Source organism: Cucumis melo, chromosome 5, assembly GCF_025177605.1.
Source record: "Cucumis melo cultivar AY chromosome 5, USDA_Cmelo_AY_1.0, whole genome shotgun sequence".
In the NCBI taxonomy this organism is placed as follows: Eukaryota; Viridiplantae; Streptophyta; class Magnoliopsida; order Cucurbitales; family Cucurbitaceae; genus Cucumis; species Cucumis melo.
In genome coordinates, this window is record NC_066861.1 from 2,836,348 (window position 1) to 2,851,623 (window position 15,276).

General features: G+C 31.3%; 1 protein-coding gene and 2 non-coding genes across 4 annotated transcripts; all 3 read right to left on the minus strand.

Annotated features, from left to right (window-relative positions):
- Positions 1-664: 664 nt before the first annotated feature.
- Positions 665-3,397, minus strand: LOC103491325 (uncharacterized). The gene is made up of 3 exons (XR_001762888.2): positions 3,120-3,397; positions 1,078-2,897; positions 665-990 (listed from the first exon to the last, which is right to left on the minus strand). It is a non-coding gene; the product is annotated as an uncharacterized LOC103491325 (transcript).
- A 1,357-nt stretch (positions 3,398-4,754) lies between these two features.
- Positions 4,755-4,828, minus strand: TRNAV-AAC (transfer RNA valine (anticodon AAC)). Its single transcript has one exon. It is a non-coding gene; the product is annotated as a tRNA-Val (tRNA).
- Positions 4,829-6,724: 1,896 nt separating this feature from the next.
- LOC103491324 (uncharacterized) lies at positions 6,725-9,320 on the minus strand. Of its 2 annotated transcripts, none has more exons than XM_008451212.3 (3): positions 8,722-9,320; positions 7,201-7,342; positions 6,725-6,951 (listed from the first exon to the last, which is right to left on the minus strand). In XM_008451212.3, exons 1-3 carry the CDS (start codon positions 9,000-9,002, stop codon positions 6,868-6,870), a joined length of 507 nt encoding a protein of 168 aa, XP_008449434.1. In that variant the 5' UTR covers positions 9,003-9,320; the 3' UTR covers positions 6,725-6,867. The 2 variants fall into 2 exon arrangements, with proteins under 2 accessions (XP_008449434.1, XP_016900713.1); XM_017045224.2 differs by having other exon boundaries at positions 6,725-7,123; positions 8,722-9,170.
- Positions 9,321-15,276: the final 5,956 nt, after the last annotated feature.

Below are 15,276 nucleotides of genomic sequence, written 5' to 3' on the forward strand. Positions count from 1 at the left end.
CGAAAGCTATGACTGGGAAATGATGTTTTAGGAAGTGAATACACACACTTCAATCGTCAGATAAATGGTCTGTTGATTACATCTCATCTTTCATACAATATACATATTATATTATAATAATAATAATGGTTTACTTGTATATAAATATGTTTCAATACTCAAGAATATTTCACTCCTCCCTTACTCGAAAATTAAAAGTCTTCCTTCCACAAATATTATAAATATCCAACAAAAACACTACTTTGTAGAAAACGACTTCTTGTTTTCTATAAACTGTGTGAATAAACTATTGTATTGTATTATAAATTTATAGTTGACAGTAAACGAATGACGTGGATTGGATAATTTTTATTATTCACAAATCACATCATCAAGGTGTGTGCCATCTTAATAGCAAGTACGACAAGCAAAGATAGTAGATCGTTTCTTATATCTCTAACATGGCAAATTCTAAATTTCATGGAACTGTACTTATAAATTTAATGAAGTATACCAACTTTTACTTTCTAATAAATTTCTGTTTCATAAAGGTTAAATTAATCTTTCGATATTAAAAACAATAAGGCAGAAAACCATCTGTTATAAGCAAAGCTTGTACGATTTCACTTCTGCAGTAGTGCACAAACCATTCATACATAACATAACATAACATAACATAACAAAGTAGCCAACAAGCTGGAAAATAACATAAACATTACAATATTTGCTTCACTTTCTTGTAACTACAATAATAAACACTGCCCTTCAAAACAGAAAGTGAATGCAAATTACCATCCAAACTGATATGAAAAGAAAGAAACTAAATGAAAAGAAAAGGCTCCAACGACCAACAGTAGGACTCTGAGAGTATACAGCTTTCAAATACAATGATAAACGAACACAAACTGGACAAAGGCTTCTAGGAAGAAAACTCGATGGTGACAAACTACCTCCACAGCAAACCAAACATGCAACTGAAACCATCACCTGAACTCTCCACCCTTACGTTTTCTGCTCAATGGGAATGAGAAAAATGAACAACCGAACAAACAAATTTATAAAGAGAACGGAGTAAGTTAACAATATAAAAAGGTTTACCTTATATACCGCTCTGCTCCATGTGGTCAATGATCTCGTGGAAGGCAACAAACCTTGTAAAAGCCAGTAAGAAAGTTCCATACACGACAAGTACAAAGATGATAAAACCAAGAGGTAATGAACACAGGAAAGTCATAACTATCACTATCCTATCCCACCTTTTCTTTCAAAAAAAACTGAAAAGGCAGCTGAGAAGGAATATTTTCCTTCATAGTGTGCAAGCAAAGGAGTGAAGCTATAAGATTTAGATGAGGTTAGAGAAAAAGAAAGGGATTGAGGATGTTAAAGAAGAGGAGAGATTGAACTGTCGAATAACAAATTCATCAGGGACAAGGAACCTAACCAATAAGTCATCAGACTATCTATGTAAGAAGGATAGCAGTTAGAACTGAGGATATGTAAGGAATGGATGGAAAGAATGAAACAGAAACCTACAGAAATAAAACGAAGCATTAGTTTGGGTCCCTACAGTATGATACAAATTACATGACTACCTAAACTCTAGAATGGAATGGAGGCTAAAAATCTGGTAAGGACACGATGGGCCAGAACAGAGATAATAGCCAGCAGACACATGACTAATCTTAGCGATGTTAATGTGAAATTAGATAGATAATAGTCAGCAGATTCACGCAGATTGCAGAATGAAGGTTTCATTCACTACAATATTAAAGTTCACCAACAGCCTACTTCCGCCTTCCCAATATCTTAGATTTAATCTGTGTTGCTTTTCTATCGCACCCTATCTTGTCTTTGTCTGCCAAAACCAAATCATGTTCTGCATCCAAGCACAGATTAAGGTGCAACATCTGAACATTAGTTGAAAGCATCAGAGCCCATAGCTGCGATAGAAGGATGTACACCAGCACTGAAAACCAAGGATACTCATAACTGTCTTCACTAACCAATTTATTGATTCTATATACAAACTGAAGCTAACCGGCTGACAGAGTAAGCCTATTTACAGGAGCTTGAAGCTCCCTGAAGTTCATTCATTGTCAACATCAAGATTAAGAATGCGACGTAGAGTCTTAGTCGCAGAGTCAGCACTATGAAAGAAATATCTAGCGGAAAAGTCTTGGTCTCGAGTTGGAGATGGAGGTGCAGACTTAGCAGATGGATGATGCATTTCAAATTCAGGGGCAGAACGAGCCAACTCCAGTGATGTAGTTCTCTTAGCAACTGAAAATTTGGGAATAGGTAATGAACTAGGAGGTGGTGAATTTGAGTAAGTGGGTCCAGCCCAAAGCTCAGAAAACGAGAAACTCCTATCATAGAATTCTTCATGAAAAACATTACTCTGGTTTGACAATTTGGGTTTGATAGAAATTGGGGCACTTCTCGCTGTAGCAAGTTGTTTTCTATTTTCAGAGTTGGAAGTTAAAAAAGGTGGGGGTGTTTTAGGAGAAGGGTAGAAATGTTCGGTTTCAGAGGTACAAGCCTTCAAAGGAGTTGGAAGGATTCCAGCTCCCGATTGGAAACTCCTACAATTCATCCCTCCAAAGTCTCGGGATCGGAGTGATCCAAATCGAGCTGGGCCATGAGGCTTGACTCGATCATAATATTGGTTCCTATGCTGCTCAATAACAACCACTGCTTCCATAGCAAAACAACTTCCAAATCCAAGTCAAAGTATGTATCCAGTTTTAAGTTGAAAAACAAGATCTCGGTTGAGTAGATCCAACTTCTACACCTCAACACAAAAGATGATAACTATACTCAAAAGTAACAGCCTTTAAAACAACCCTAGCTTATCTCTTCCACACTAGATCCAAATCGAACCTCAACAAGCTATACCAAAGAAGATTCCACCTGTACAGCTGAAAAAAAAAACAACAGACAATGAAAATTTACCCTTATCTAAACCAGATCTATAACTAAAAGCTAAGCAGTGCAAGGAAAAACATATTGAATCACAGCCCAGAAAAAAAAAACAATTAAAAAATAGATCCATAACCAAACACCGATTCAAAAACTGATACTACAGTGCTAAGCATTAATTTGTTGAAAAATTTGTAGAAGAGAGTGAGAGATAAACGCACCGGAATTATGGACGAAAAGTTCTCGAGTAGGATTTAAGATCTAAAGAAATGAAAAGGCATGAAGAACTGAAGTTCTTCTTCTTGAACGAGTTCTAGTGGCACTAATTTCTTCCTATATTTGTGTTTGGAATTTGTTTTTGTGAAATATTTTTTTGGGTTTTTGAAGAATTTGAAGTTCAGTTGGGATTAGAGTGTTGCCATGGAGGTTGTTGATCCCTCAGCGAGGGTTTGATGAACCAAATCGACGGAACTGAAATCATTTCAGAGTTGTATTTAAATATCGAGTCTTACCGTCACCCTTCATATGCTCTACCTCTATGTAATAACACTTGCCCTTCTATTTCATTACATTTACCAAAATACCATTTTGGTTGCTTTCTTTTGAAATTGATTTTTCTTTTCACTCCCAATTTTACTTTATTTTGTAAATAATTTTTAAATTCGATTTGACTGGTGACAAATATTAATATAATAAATAGTAACATTTAAAAAAAAATTGTAAATTAAGCCATTAACATTTCTATTGTGATAAATATTTATTTATTTATTAGGTTTTTTATTATTTGATTTTAAATAATTATGAAGCGAAATTTTGAATTTTGATTTAAATAAAAACGATAAGTACTAATTTCAATCATTTATAATTCTTTAAAATCAATATTAATAGACACTAATATTATATACGAAAAATGAGTAGTAGTTTAAATCTTGAAACAAGACCAAATTGAAACAAAATTTCAATACTCAAAGATAAAATTGTAATATTATACAATATTATAACAAAAGTGAAACAAAACTTCAAACTTAAAGGTATAAAAGTATAATATTTTGAAATCTACAGATCAAATAAAAATTATACCTAAAACCATTTTTTTTCTTTTATTGTATATGCTTATGTGTGTATATATATATATATACAATGAACAATTTTGTAGACAAGAGAGTATATAATTTGAGAAAATGACAATTTTATCATTAAGCTAGCTACGAGTATTTATATTATTTCAATTATATATATATAAAAGAAATTCTTACCAACAGAAAAAAAAATAAAAAATAAAACAAGTTACAAAATATAACAAAAAAATAAAATTTACTACATTTTGTAAATAGTTTCAATTCGTTTGGTAGAAAAAGTAAAAATGAACTATTTTCAACTTTGGTTTCAATCGTCGGTACAAAAAAGAAAGAAAAAAAAAAGTTAATTTTGAGAAAAGAAAAAAATCAAAATTTAGAGAAAAGTGAAAAGTGTATAATGGAGGAGATATATTTATGATAACAGAATCTGAAATTTATATAAATATAGATTTAAAAAAGGGAAATGGAAAAGAAAAAGGTAGTAGAAAATGAATAATGATGTGGATGTATGAATATTAATTAATGGAAGCAATACAATAATGGGGGGGGGGGGGGGGGGAGGAGTAGCATGCACGTTATGATATTTGTAGGGAAATAATTAAAAAATAGTGATGGATGTCTGATTGATGAAACGGCAGTGGGCCTTCACCAAGGCCCATTCTTTATGGGCCCAGTTTGATATTATATGGAAGACCTTATGGCCTTACTCTTACTTCTTTCATTCTAAAATAAATGTACCTCTACTCAATTGTGTAGTAATAATAATAAAAAATATTATGGCGTCGCCCGGACTCGAACCGGAGACCTTCAGTGTGTTAGACTGACGTGATAACCAACTACACCACGACACCAGATGTTTCTATGATATCTATCCACTAAATTGATCTTAATCTCAATTTTGTGTCTAAAATGTTTATGGCAAATTCATGATTTTTTAAAACTATTTGCTCTCTGTTTTAAATTTGTCCATACGATATTTCATAAGAAATGTAATTCGTGGAATTGAACTTTGTATTGATTTATATGGTGTTGTGGATACGACTTCTACTATTTACATATTTGATGTTTTCTCTCTAATACAATTTAAACTTATAACCTTTTGATCTTCAATCTTCAAGAAGTTGAAGTTGCAAGTTAATTCGAGTTTCAATCTCTCTAATACAATTTAAACTTATAACTTTTTTATCTTCAATCTTTAGAAAGTTGGAGTTGCAAGTCAATTCGAGTTTCAATCATCTGGAATTCAAGTAAAGTTTGATCTTCCAAGTCTTCAATCTTTTAGAAGGTGATCATCTCGATGTTGATTAGAACTTGCACATCTTGAGAGCTTTTCTGAAGTTTGAATATTCAATTCTTCAGAGCTTCGATTCTTCGTAGTTTCAATGATTCCTTCAACCAAAGATACTCAAAATGAATGGGAATGTCTCTATTTATAGAGAATTTTCATGGGTTTTAGGTAGGTTTGAACCCATTTACTTGTTGGGTTTGGACTTGCGCCCATTTGCTTGGTAGGCTTGCTTGGGCCTATTTTATTGACAGGTTAGGGCTTGGATCCATTTCCTTGGTGGGTCGAACTCGGACCCAATTGTTTGCACTGGCTCGGGTCCATTACTTTTTTGGCCCAATTTTTTCTTCAGGGGCTTGAATTAGGTTGAATATGAGAAAACTTGACTACCAAAATCTAATCAAATTATAATCATCACAATTTTGCTATGATGATGTGGCGTGATTTAATTGGCAAAAATTTATTGTTTAACATAAATCTTAATTTTATGTCTACTTAAATCATGAAACTTTTAATTTTTAATTTCCAAAGTTCAAGTAAGGGTGAGTATTAGTTTTGGCCAATCTCTAATATTCAAATCGACTCCGACTATGAAGAAGTACAAAACTAAGCGTTGACTAGTCAATCAATCAGTTTATGCCTTTGAATTTTTCTAAAAAATGTTGTCGTGACACCAACCGACCTCTCGGCTTTTCATGCTTACTTATAAGTTCAAAGCCTAAATTCATGCTATTTAAATGTTCATGTATACCAAATAAAAATAAAAATCAAAGTAAGAAACTAAAATTTAAATCTAACTTAAAAAGTATTTATAAACATATACAACTTATGTTAATTTTTATCTTTAAAAGAAAAAAAATTCTTTTATACCTTTTTTATTAAAATATTATTTTAATCTTGTGAATCAAAATTTACTCAATTTTAATCCCAATAAAATGGCTAATTTTAGTCCTTATATTTAAATAAATATTAAATTTACTGTCTCAAACTTATTTTCAAAATAATTATATTTTTCATGCAAAACACAATATATGAATGTTTTGAAAAAATGTTTATATGTGACATTTGAAAAAGACAATAAACTTGCCGGCTAAATTTAAGTTTTATTAGAAGAACAAAAGCTGAAAACGAACAAAGTACAGAGACCAAAACGAAGTTTCTACCTGATTTTTTTACGAAGAAAAAGAAAAAGTGTTTTAAGGATTTCCAAAAAAATGAATCAAAATCACCACTTTCCAAAAAATAAACGTTTTGAAAAATGTGATAAAGGCAAAATATAAAATATGTATTGGTTTTAGAGCTCCAATCTTGAAAGAAATACTTCTTTCACTTGGCTACATGTTTCCTCATATCAAAACTGCTTTTATAAATTCTTCTTTAGTAAAGATCATAAAGCACACAGCACCGAAGGCTCATCAATAGCCTGGAAAAAGATGAAACAGGATAGAACAAATCAACACAATTATGAAAACTAATCCTGTTTCTTTATCATTTACGAATGATATCACTAAAATAATCCGTGTATCGGTGATAATATCAGCAATAGAATTTAGATAGATATCAGCAAAAGTTGGTAAATACATATGTACTCTTCCTCTAAACTAATCATTGTGTCCTTTTGACACCAAATGTGTCTTCTAGTCCATCACTAACCTTTCTTCTTCGTTCAGCAATCATCTCAGAATAAGCCTGCAAATGCACAGAACCTTCTCATGTAAAAGGAAACCAACTTCTTTCTTCCTCTTATTCGTTTTTAGCAGTAAAAGTAAAATACTATCAGAAATGGTCCAATATCGACGTTTTTGTCTAAGCGATCTTGCATTCATAAAATATGCAGAGTCCCATTCTATTAAAGGTGATTCTACATTCAAATACCAAAATCAAAATTAATCAAAGACGGGTTATTTATATAGGAGCTGTATAATTTGATGCACAAACCTTTGGATATGAGTAGAGAAAGATGTACCACCATAAGCATATTAATGTGAGTATGACTGCGGTCACTGCTACCGACTTTATAGCAACCCAGCTAGAGGCAATCACTAGTAATCCTGTCAGTGTTATAGTCCATGGTTGACACCTTGTGAAAAAATGATAAGAAGAACAACATCAAAATCACGAAGTAATGGCAAAAGTGGTATATCACAAATCGACCCAAAAAATTAAGCTAAAGGGTTATGATAAATTTAGTTATATCAATACTCCAACACTTCCTCTCATTTGCGAGCTTGAAAATTTGTAGAAGGTCCAAGAAAATCGATATTAATTAATTAGTTAGAAAATGATGTGACAAGATTTCGAATATAGGGACTTTGGATTTGATGTCATTGTAAATCACCAATCAACTCAACAACTTAAATTGTTGGGTTATGGTAAACATAAATTTATTATATCAATCCTCTAAAAAAGAGTTCTACACTGAAACTAAAAACTTCGACGACACTTAAGAGAGAGTATCTCATTTCTCACCAAACCAATCCGGACTGGCAACGGCTGGTTTTCATGGACATTAGAAAGTTCTCCTTATCCTTTTCTTTTTTCCATTTTAGCAGATTCAAAGAGGAGGAGCACAGAAAGGCAATAGTCACGACAAAGAGGTATATAGATCTAAACTGTACAAAACTGCTTAGAAATTGAGTCCCAGTTGCCTTCATAGCACTGGTGCATTTACTTTCTTTCTAAAAATCAGAAATCAATCAGTTCAGTTGCTTTTTGATTCATTTGAAGTCATGTGAATTGTGGCCTATACTATAGGATAAGGATAAAATATTAAAAGTTTATCTAACTTCTTCATACCATTACATTACCCTCTAGAAATTATTCTAGCTAAACTAAACATTAAGGGAAGAAAAAGCACTTCTGTAATGAAGGTTGAAATTGTGGAAATTGAAATAATTGCAATCACAGCCTTAAAATTTTCAGATAGGAAGATGATTCTACACAGAAACGAAACATGTCAGTCATGAGTCCCATGACCAAACTTGTAAAGAGATGAACAATATGTGATAATCAGCACATGCTAAGGGATAGAAACAGTAAACAATAGGTGATATGTCTAACTTAGAACAACATAATACTGTTAAGCAAAAAAACCCATCATTAATCATTCAACTTCTGCAACTAGAAATCCAAATATAGCCGACCCCCACCATGTTAAACTTAAAAAACAAAAGAAAAAGACCCAACATTATTTAGGCACATTGCTGAATACATAATTTTCGCTGTATAACCATAACCAACCAAATATGTAAACAATAAACCAAGATAGAAATTCACGATTCCTTGATTTGTTAGCACTAATTCCGAAATCCCAATATTGTAATTCTCTGAAAACCTCAAAAAACTAATCTGATAACAGAAAATTTAGATAGTTGATGAAAACCAATGATAAAAACGTAAAAATGCAGAAAGCGAGAGTAAAAATGGAGGAAGAAAAAACCCCTGAAATGGAAAGCTAACCAAGAAGGCTTTGTATCCCAGACGGAGTCATATTCGAAAGAGTGGTAATTCAAGTATCCATCCATATCATCGACGACCCCATTTTCATCTAGAAACTGAGAATCGTTATCGATGCGTGATTGCTTCCCGAAAACCAAAGTTTTGGTGCGGAATTTTGTGCATTTGGGAGTAAAAGAAAGGAGTTGAGAAGAAGCAGCGAAGTTAGAAAGAAGGGTTTGTGTTGAAGAAGGAAAATGGTAGGATGGTAGAGAAGTTGCAAGGAGTAGAGAAAGGGCTCCCATAGAATTGGGTTTTTGTATTACAACTTTCAAGTAGTGTGGTGATTATGGACTATGGAGACATGGAGCTGAGACGCCGAAGTTGCCATTGGGGACTTCCAGTTAGCTTAATTAACATAGGATAAAATTCATGGCCCACGAAATATGAGACACCCACTCACCCGCAGCTCATAAATTTCTTTTACAAGTACACTTATTTATGGGCTTCTTCAAAAAAGGAATAAGAAACAAAGGAACAAAAAAAATCAAGGGGATGATCGTAATTCCACTCAACTCATCTCGAGAGAGAGATTTTAAAACATACTATGAACTTGTCTCATGTATTCTTGTTGTCTGAACAAAATAACAGAGTTGATGATGAAAAACCACAAATCTTGACCAATCGAAACAACAAGAGAATTATTACCAATTGAAATAACATCATTTTTTCGAAATGTTAATCGTGATCAAGTAGAGACAATGACAAAGGAAGAAATAGTTATTATTTTTGTGGGGTTGTTCTATTAATCCAAATTTAAAAAGAAAAAAAAAACACACACACACACGAAATGATGATGGTAAGGGAAAAGCTTCACAAAATAAGATCACATAGAGGGAAAGCTCCACAAAATAAGAATCCAAAAGGTGATGAAGAAGTCTGCTACCAATGTGGTATGACTAGACATTTGTCATGCTTTTGTCATACATCTTAAAACACTTAGTTGATTTATATTAAGCTTTTCTATCAAAGAAAAAAAATAGAAAAATATATAAGTTAATTTTGTCTATCAGGATAATGATATATTTGATCAATGTAATTTGACTAATTTGGATGTGACAAATTTCTTTGAAATTCCGGAAGAGAAGATCAACACATGAGTTTATTGAACAACAAATGTTTTTTTTTTTTTGACATTGTTGAACATAAAAGTAAATACGACACCAAGTTCTGCAAATCTGATTGAAGACATTAGAAAATCAGTTGTTCTTTTGTCTAAAGAAACAAACTTTTTCTATATTAAAAAGGTATTATTTTCTAGTCAATCAAAGAGAAATCTATTGAGTTTTAAAGATAATTGTTACAATGGTTATCATATTGAGACTAATAGAAAGATTAAGATAGAATATTTTTATATTCTCTACTATCTCAAATGAAACATGTATAGAAAAGTTGTATATGCTTTATCTTCTAGATTATATTATATTCATAAACGAGTAATTGAAACGTATACAAAAATGAACTTGAAATTCATGAATTCAAATATATTTGTTATGGTATGAAAGATTAGGTGATCTGGGGTCAATAATGATGAGAAGACTTATTGAGAATTTCAATGGACACCTATTAAAGAACAAAAAGATTCTTCTATCTAATGAATTAAAATGTAATGATTACTCTCAAGCCAAATTAATAATTAAACAATTACCAATCAAAATAGGAATTGAATCATGTATATTTTTAGAACGAATTCAATATGATATATGTGGACTGACTCATCAAGTGAGCATTTAAGTATTTTTATGGTATTAGTAGACAAAATCTTACATTTTCTAGATTATTTGCTCAAATAATTAAGTTAAGAGAACATTTTCCTGATTATCCAATTAAAAACATTTGCTTTGATAATGCTGGTAAATTTACGTCCTAAACATTTGATAGTTATTTTATGTCCTGAACATTTGCAATTAATTACTAGGTCATTGCACGTTACATCACTTGTACGTATTAGGTCGACAACTTATCACAAGTACTCACCATTACAATTAGCATATGATTGTGAGCCAAATATTTCTCATTTGAGAATTTTATTGATGCGTAATATATGTTCTTATTGCTCCACCATAATGCATTAAAATGAGACCTCAAAGGAGACTAGAAATATATGTTGTATTCGATTCTTCATCAATTATTAAGTATCTTGAGCCCCTAACGGGTAATGTATTTACTATAAGATTTACTCATTGTCATTTGAATAAGACAAAATTTCTAACATTAGGGAGAGAAATTCAGAAGTTGGAAAAAAGAAATTACACGAAATCATTCATTATCGTCTCATTTAGATTATTGTACAAATGAATGTGAACTTGAAGTTCAAAAAATAATTCATTTGCAAAATATATAGCAAATCGATTATCAGATGAATTTATAGATGCAAAGAAAGTAACTAATTCACATATATCAATTGCAAATGTGCCATAGAAAATTGATATCTCAACACATCAAATTGTCATTTATGAATATGGAATACGCCATCAGCGTGGTAGACCAGTAGGTTTCAAAGATACAAATCCTTGAAAAGAAAAATAGTCAATAATCAAAATGACATGGTTGGGTATATAATTACATGTAAAGAAATCCTTGACATGACTAGTAAAGAATGTAAAATATCTAAAGATAATAATAAGATTTCAATAAACTATATGTCATGACAGAAAAAAGATGGAATCAGAATAATATAATTAGTAACATTTTTGCATATAATGTTGCTCTTTGTATTATATCTGAAAATGAGGATCTTGAACCAAAATTTGTTGAAAAATGTCGACAAAGAAATATTGGTCTTTATGGAAAGAAGGAATTGAAGCATAATTAAACTCATTTTCAAAACGTCAATTGTTGAGATTAGCAGTCTAAACATTAGAAGGTGTCAAACTTATGAAATACAAATGAGTAATTTGTGAGAAAAAGAAATAAAATTAATAAGGTAACAAGATATAAAGCATGACTTGGTTGCACGTGGTTTTTCACAGAGACCTATTATTGACTATGAAAGACATATTTTCAAGTGGTGGATGCAATCACATTAAGATTTTTAATTGGTCTGACTCTGTATGAAAATCTAGTTAAGCATCTTATGGATGTGGACACAACATATTTATATGGATCGGATCTCTTGATAATGATATTTATATCAAAGTCCTAAAAGAATTTAAGATACCAAAAATATATAAAGTAAGTTTCCGGGAACTATATTCGATAAAGTTAAATAGATCATTATATGGATTGGGTAATTGGTACAATCATTTGAGTAGATATTTATTGAAAGAATTATGTCAAAATAATACAATATGTCCATATGTTTTCACAAAGAAACCACATTTATAATTTGCTATTATAATTGTATATGTTTCTAATTTTAATTAATATAATTAAAACTCTTGAAGAGTTTTTAAAGACAATAGAATATTTTTTTAAAAAAATATAGATGAAGGGTCTTGAAAAAATAAAATTTTCGGCTTTCAAATAGAACACTTAGCAGATGAAATATTTGTTCATTAGTCAACTTGTACATAAATTTTTTGAATTTTTTTTTTATGAATAAAACACATCTATTGAACATTCGAATGCAATTTCGTTCACTAGATGTGAAGAAATATATATTTCGACCTCTAGATGAAAATTGAGAACTTCTTAGTTCAGAAGTATCATATCTTACTTGCTAATACTACAAGACCATGTATTGTAGTTTCAGTAAATTTATCAGCTATATATAGTTTATTTTCAATAAAAAGACATTGAAACGGAATTAAGCATATACTATGTTATCTCCGAGGAACAATTGATATTGAGGTTGTTTTATTTAAATAAATCAAAGTTTGATTTAATTAGTTTTGCATATTCTAAATATTTATCTGATCCATACAAAACTAGATCTCAAACAGACAACCTATTCACATATGGAGTAACTGAAACATATCATAACAACCACTTCAAATCATCATGTTGAAAGACTTGCGATGTATGAGGCAAGTCGATAATGTGTATGGCTAAGATCAATGACTCAGCAAATTTGCGGTATACATGACTTGTCTTCTAGTAAAAATATTCTAACAATACCATACAAATACAACACGATGTGTATAACTCAAATCAAGAAGGTTATATTGAAAGAAATAAAACAAAACATATTTCACCAATTTTTTTTTTTTACACTCATGATCTTGAAGAAAATGATCATAGTACAATAAATTTGTTCGACAAATAACTTGGTAAAACTTATTTACAAAACCATTACCTACACAACATTTGAAAAATTGGTGCACAACATTAAAATGTGACGACTTAGAGATCTAAACGATATTTTCATAAGGGAGAGTAAACTATAATTTTGTAGGTGTATAAATGATATGAAATCCAATTTTTTTTTCTATAACTAGGATTTTAGTACAGATTTCTTTCCTTGACTGGATTTTTTCCATTGGTTTTTTTCTCGTAGGATTTTAATGAGGCTTATTTTATATACGTAATGGACATGTAAGGGAGAATCTTATAAATATTATTGAATAGATGCCCATTATGCTTAGTGTCAAAATGCTACGTGTCACTTCTTCCACATCACATCTACATTGCCTCGGATCTTAAAGATACTAACTCTTGTGTCTTTGTAATCTACTTCTTGTTTGCCAAATTGTCTATAAATAACATCATTTAGTAAGTTTTGTGTTACAAATATCCGTGGAAATTCCACTAACATTTGAGATAGTGGATTTTAGAAGATTTTTTTATAATTTTTTATTTTCTTAATTATTTTAATATTATAGTTTTTCTATATCCATATTCCTATTATGCTTCATTTTTACCATAGGATCATACTTATGGTATAAAGTAATAGCCAATTAGGCTATGGAATTTTTTTCCTAGATTTGCAATCTTTTTGGCTCATTTGGTGCATGCAACGCAATGGGCTCTATTTGGGCTTCAAAATTCGTTTAACTTTCTAGTGGCCCATATTGAAGAAGAAGCCGCAAGTGGTTGAGCCCAAGGACCTTATTGGGCTCAAACTCTGTTCCCTAAACCTTTCTTTCTTTCTTTCTTTCTTTCTTTAATCAACTGCTCAAACTCAACCATCACCTCACTCACATTCACCGTCAATTCCTTGCCGTTTCCGAAAAAGGAAAAAGAAAAACAATCAATTGTGTCGAAGAATCGAAGCAATGTCATCCATTGTTATGCCTTGAGGATTTTACTCACGTCGCATTCCCAAGAACCAAGAAGAAAACAAGACAAGAACCACTCGAAATGGGTCTGAATGAAAATACAATCCCAACCCATTTTTTGTTTGTCTGCTTCCCCAACCCCTCCCCTCTCTGTTTCTTTAATCATAAAAAAAATTTTTTGTTCCCATATCCCAATACCCCAGATTGTCGAACACTTAGCCGTATCAATTGAAACTGCCACACAGAGACAGCCAACAATGCCAACCCATTTCAGATGGAACTCTCGCGGTGGGCTTCACATGCCTCCCATTTCCATATCACTACTGGTCAGTGCTTATCGAATCCATTGATTTTGTTCTTACATTCTTTCTGTCGTTTCCTTAACCATTTTGTGGTTAACACTTGCTTATACAATTTCTGATTTGCCATTCTGATTGTTAATTTAGATAATAATCCCTTCATTCTTTTAATATAAGATGTTGAGTTTTGTGTAAATTTATGCTGGAATTATACTGTCTACAATAACATCTTATGATGTCTAGACAAACCCAAGACTAGATCTTGTTGTCTTTACTCAACATTGATTACCCAAAAATTATATGTCTAGATAACATTCTTATACGAAGTGGTATTAGAACTATATGGGCTTTGTGATTACGTCATCTTTTTTTTGAAAATGAAATCAATCATATCAACCTACAGATTTGCAATGTCTGGATTAGATATTTTGGGTAATTGGTCTTTAGTTGATAACAATTCATATGTCTCGATCAATGTGGTAATCAGCACTATGGGGGAGAAGAGATTCGATGGGGAAGGTGAGAATAAAAGTGCACCAAATCCCACAGTTACTCTGTAGATGTATTGAGATTATATTAAATGAATTAACGTCTGAAACTTTTGGTGAATTGATTTGGATGACAAGATATTAGAAGTTCAGATTCCTAACTTATCATTTTTCTTCTTTATTTGATTTGATAGAAGAGTGTTGAAAAAATATTGAACTTGATCATTCGTCTGACAACTTAGATCCCTTTTTCTATTTTTGAGAATCATGCTTCTTTTCTTATATTTCTTTATTATGACGTTGAAAACATTAGAATTTTTTTTAGCTCAATTTAAATAAAAAAACCAAATTCTTAAAAGCAGTTTTTTTCTAGCTTCCCAAATAAGTTTGGATATTGAAACCAAATTTAAAACAAAAGTTACAGAACAAACAAACTTAGGGATGAACCAACAGTTGCAAACTTAATTTTTAAAAATAAAAAACTAAATTATTATTAAATGTACTTTTATCTTTCAAAATTAATGGTTATTTAAGAGGACTTAAATCGTATGAACAAACTTTATCTTTGACTGA

Bases quoted from the DNA above. Each gene is read 5' to 3' on its own strand.
- LOC103491324 (XM_008451212.3), bottom strand. From the start codon at position 9,002: ATGGGAGCCCTTTCTCTACTCCTTGCAACTTCTCTACCATCCTACCAT. The intron at 7,343-8,721 runs GTTAGCTTTCCA...TTTTTTCACAAG, and splicing joins TGGGATACAAAGCCTTCTTG to GTGTCAACCATGGACTATAA. The intron at 6,952-7,200 runs GTTTGTGCATCA...GTGCATTTGCAG, and splicing joins TTCTCTACTCATATCCAAAG to GCTTATTCTGAGATGATTGC.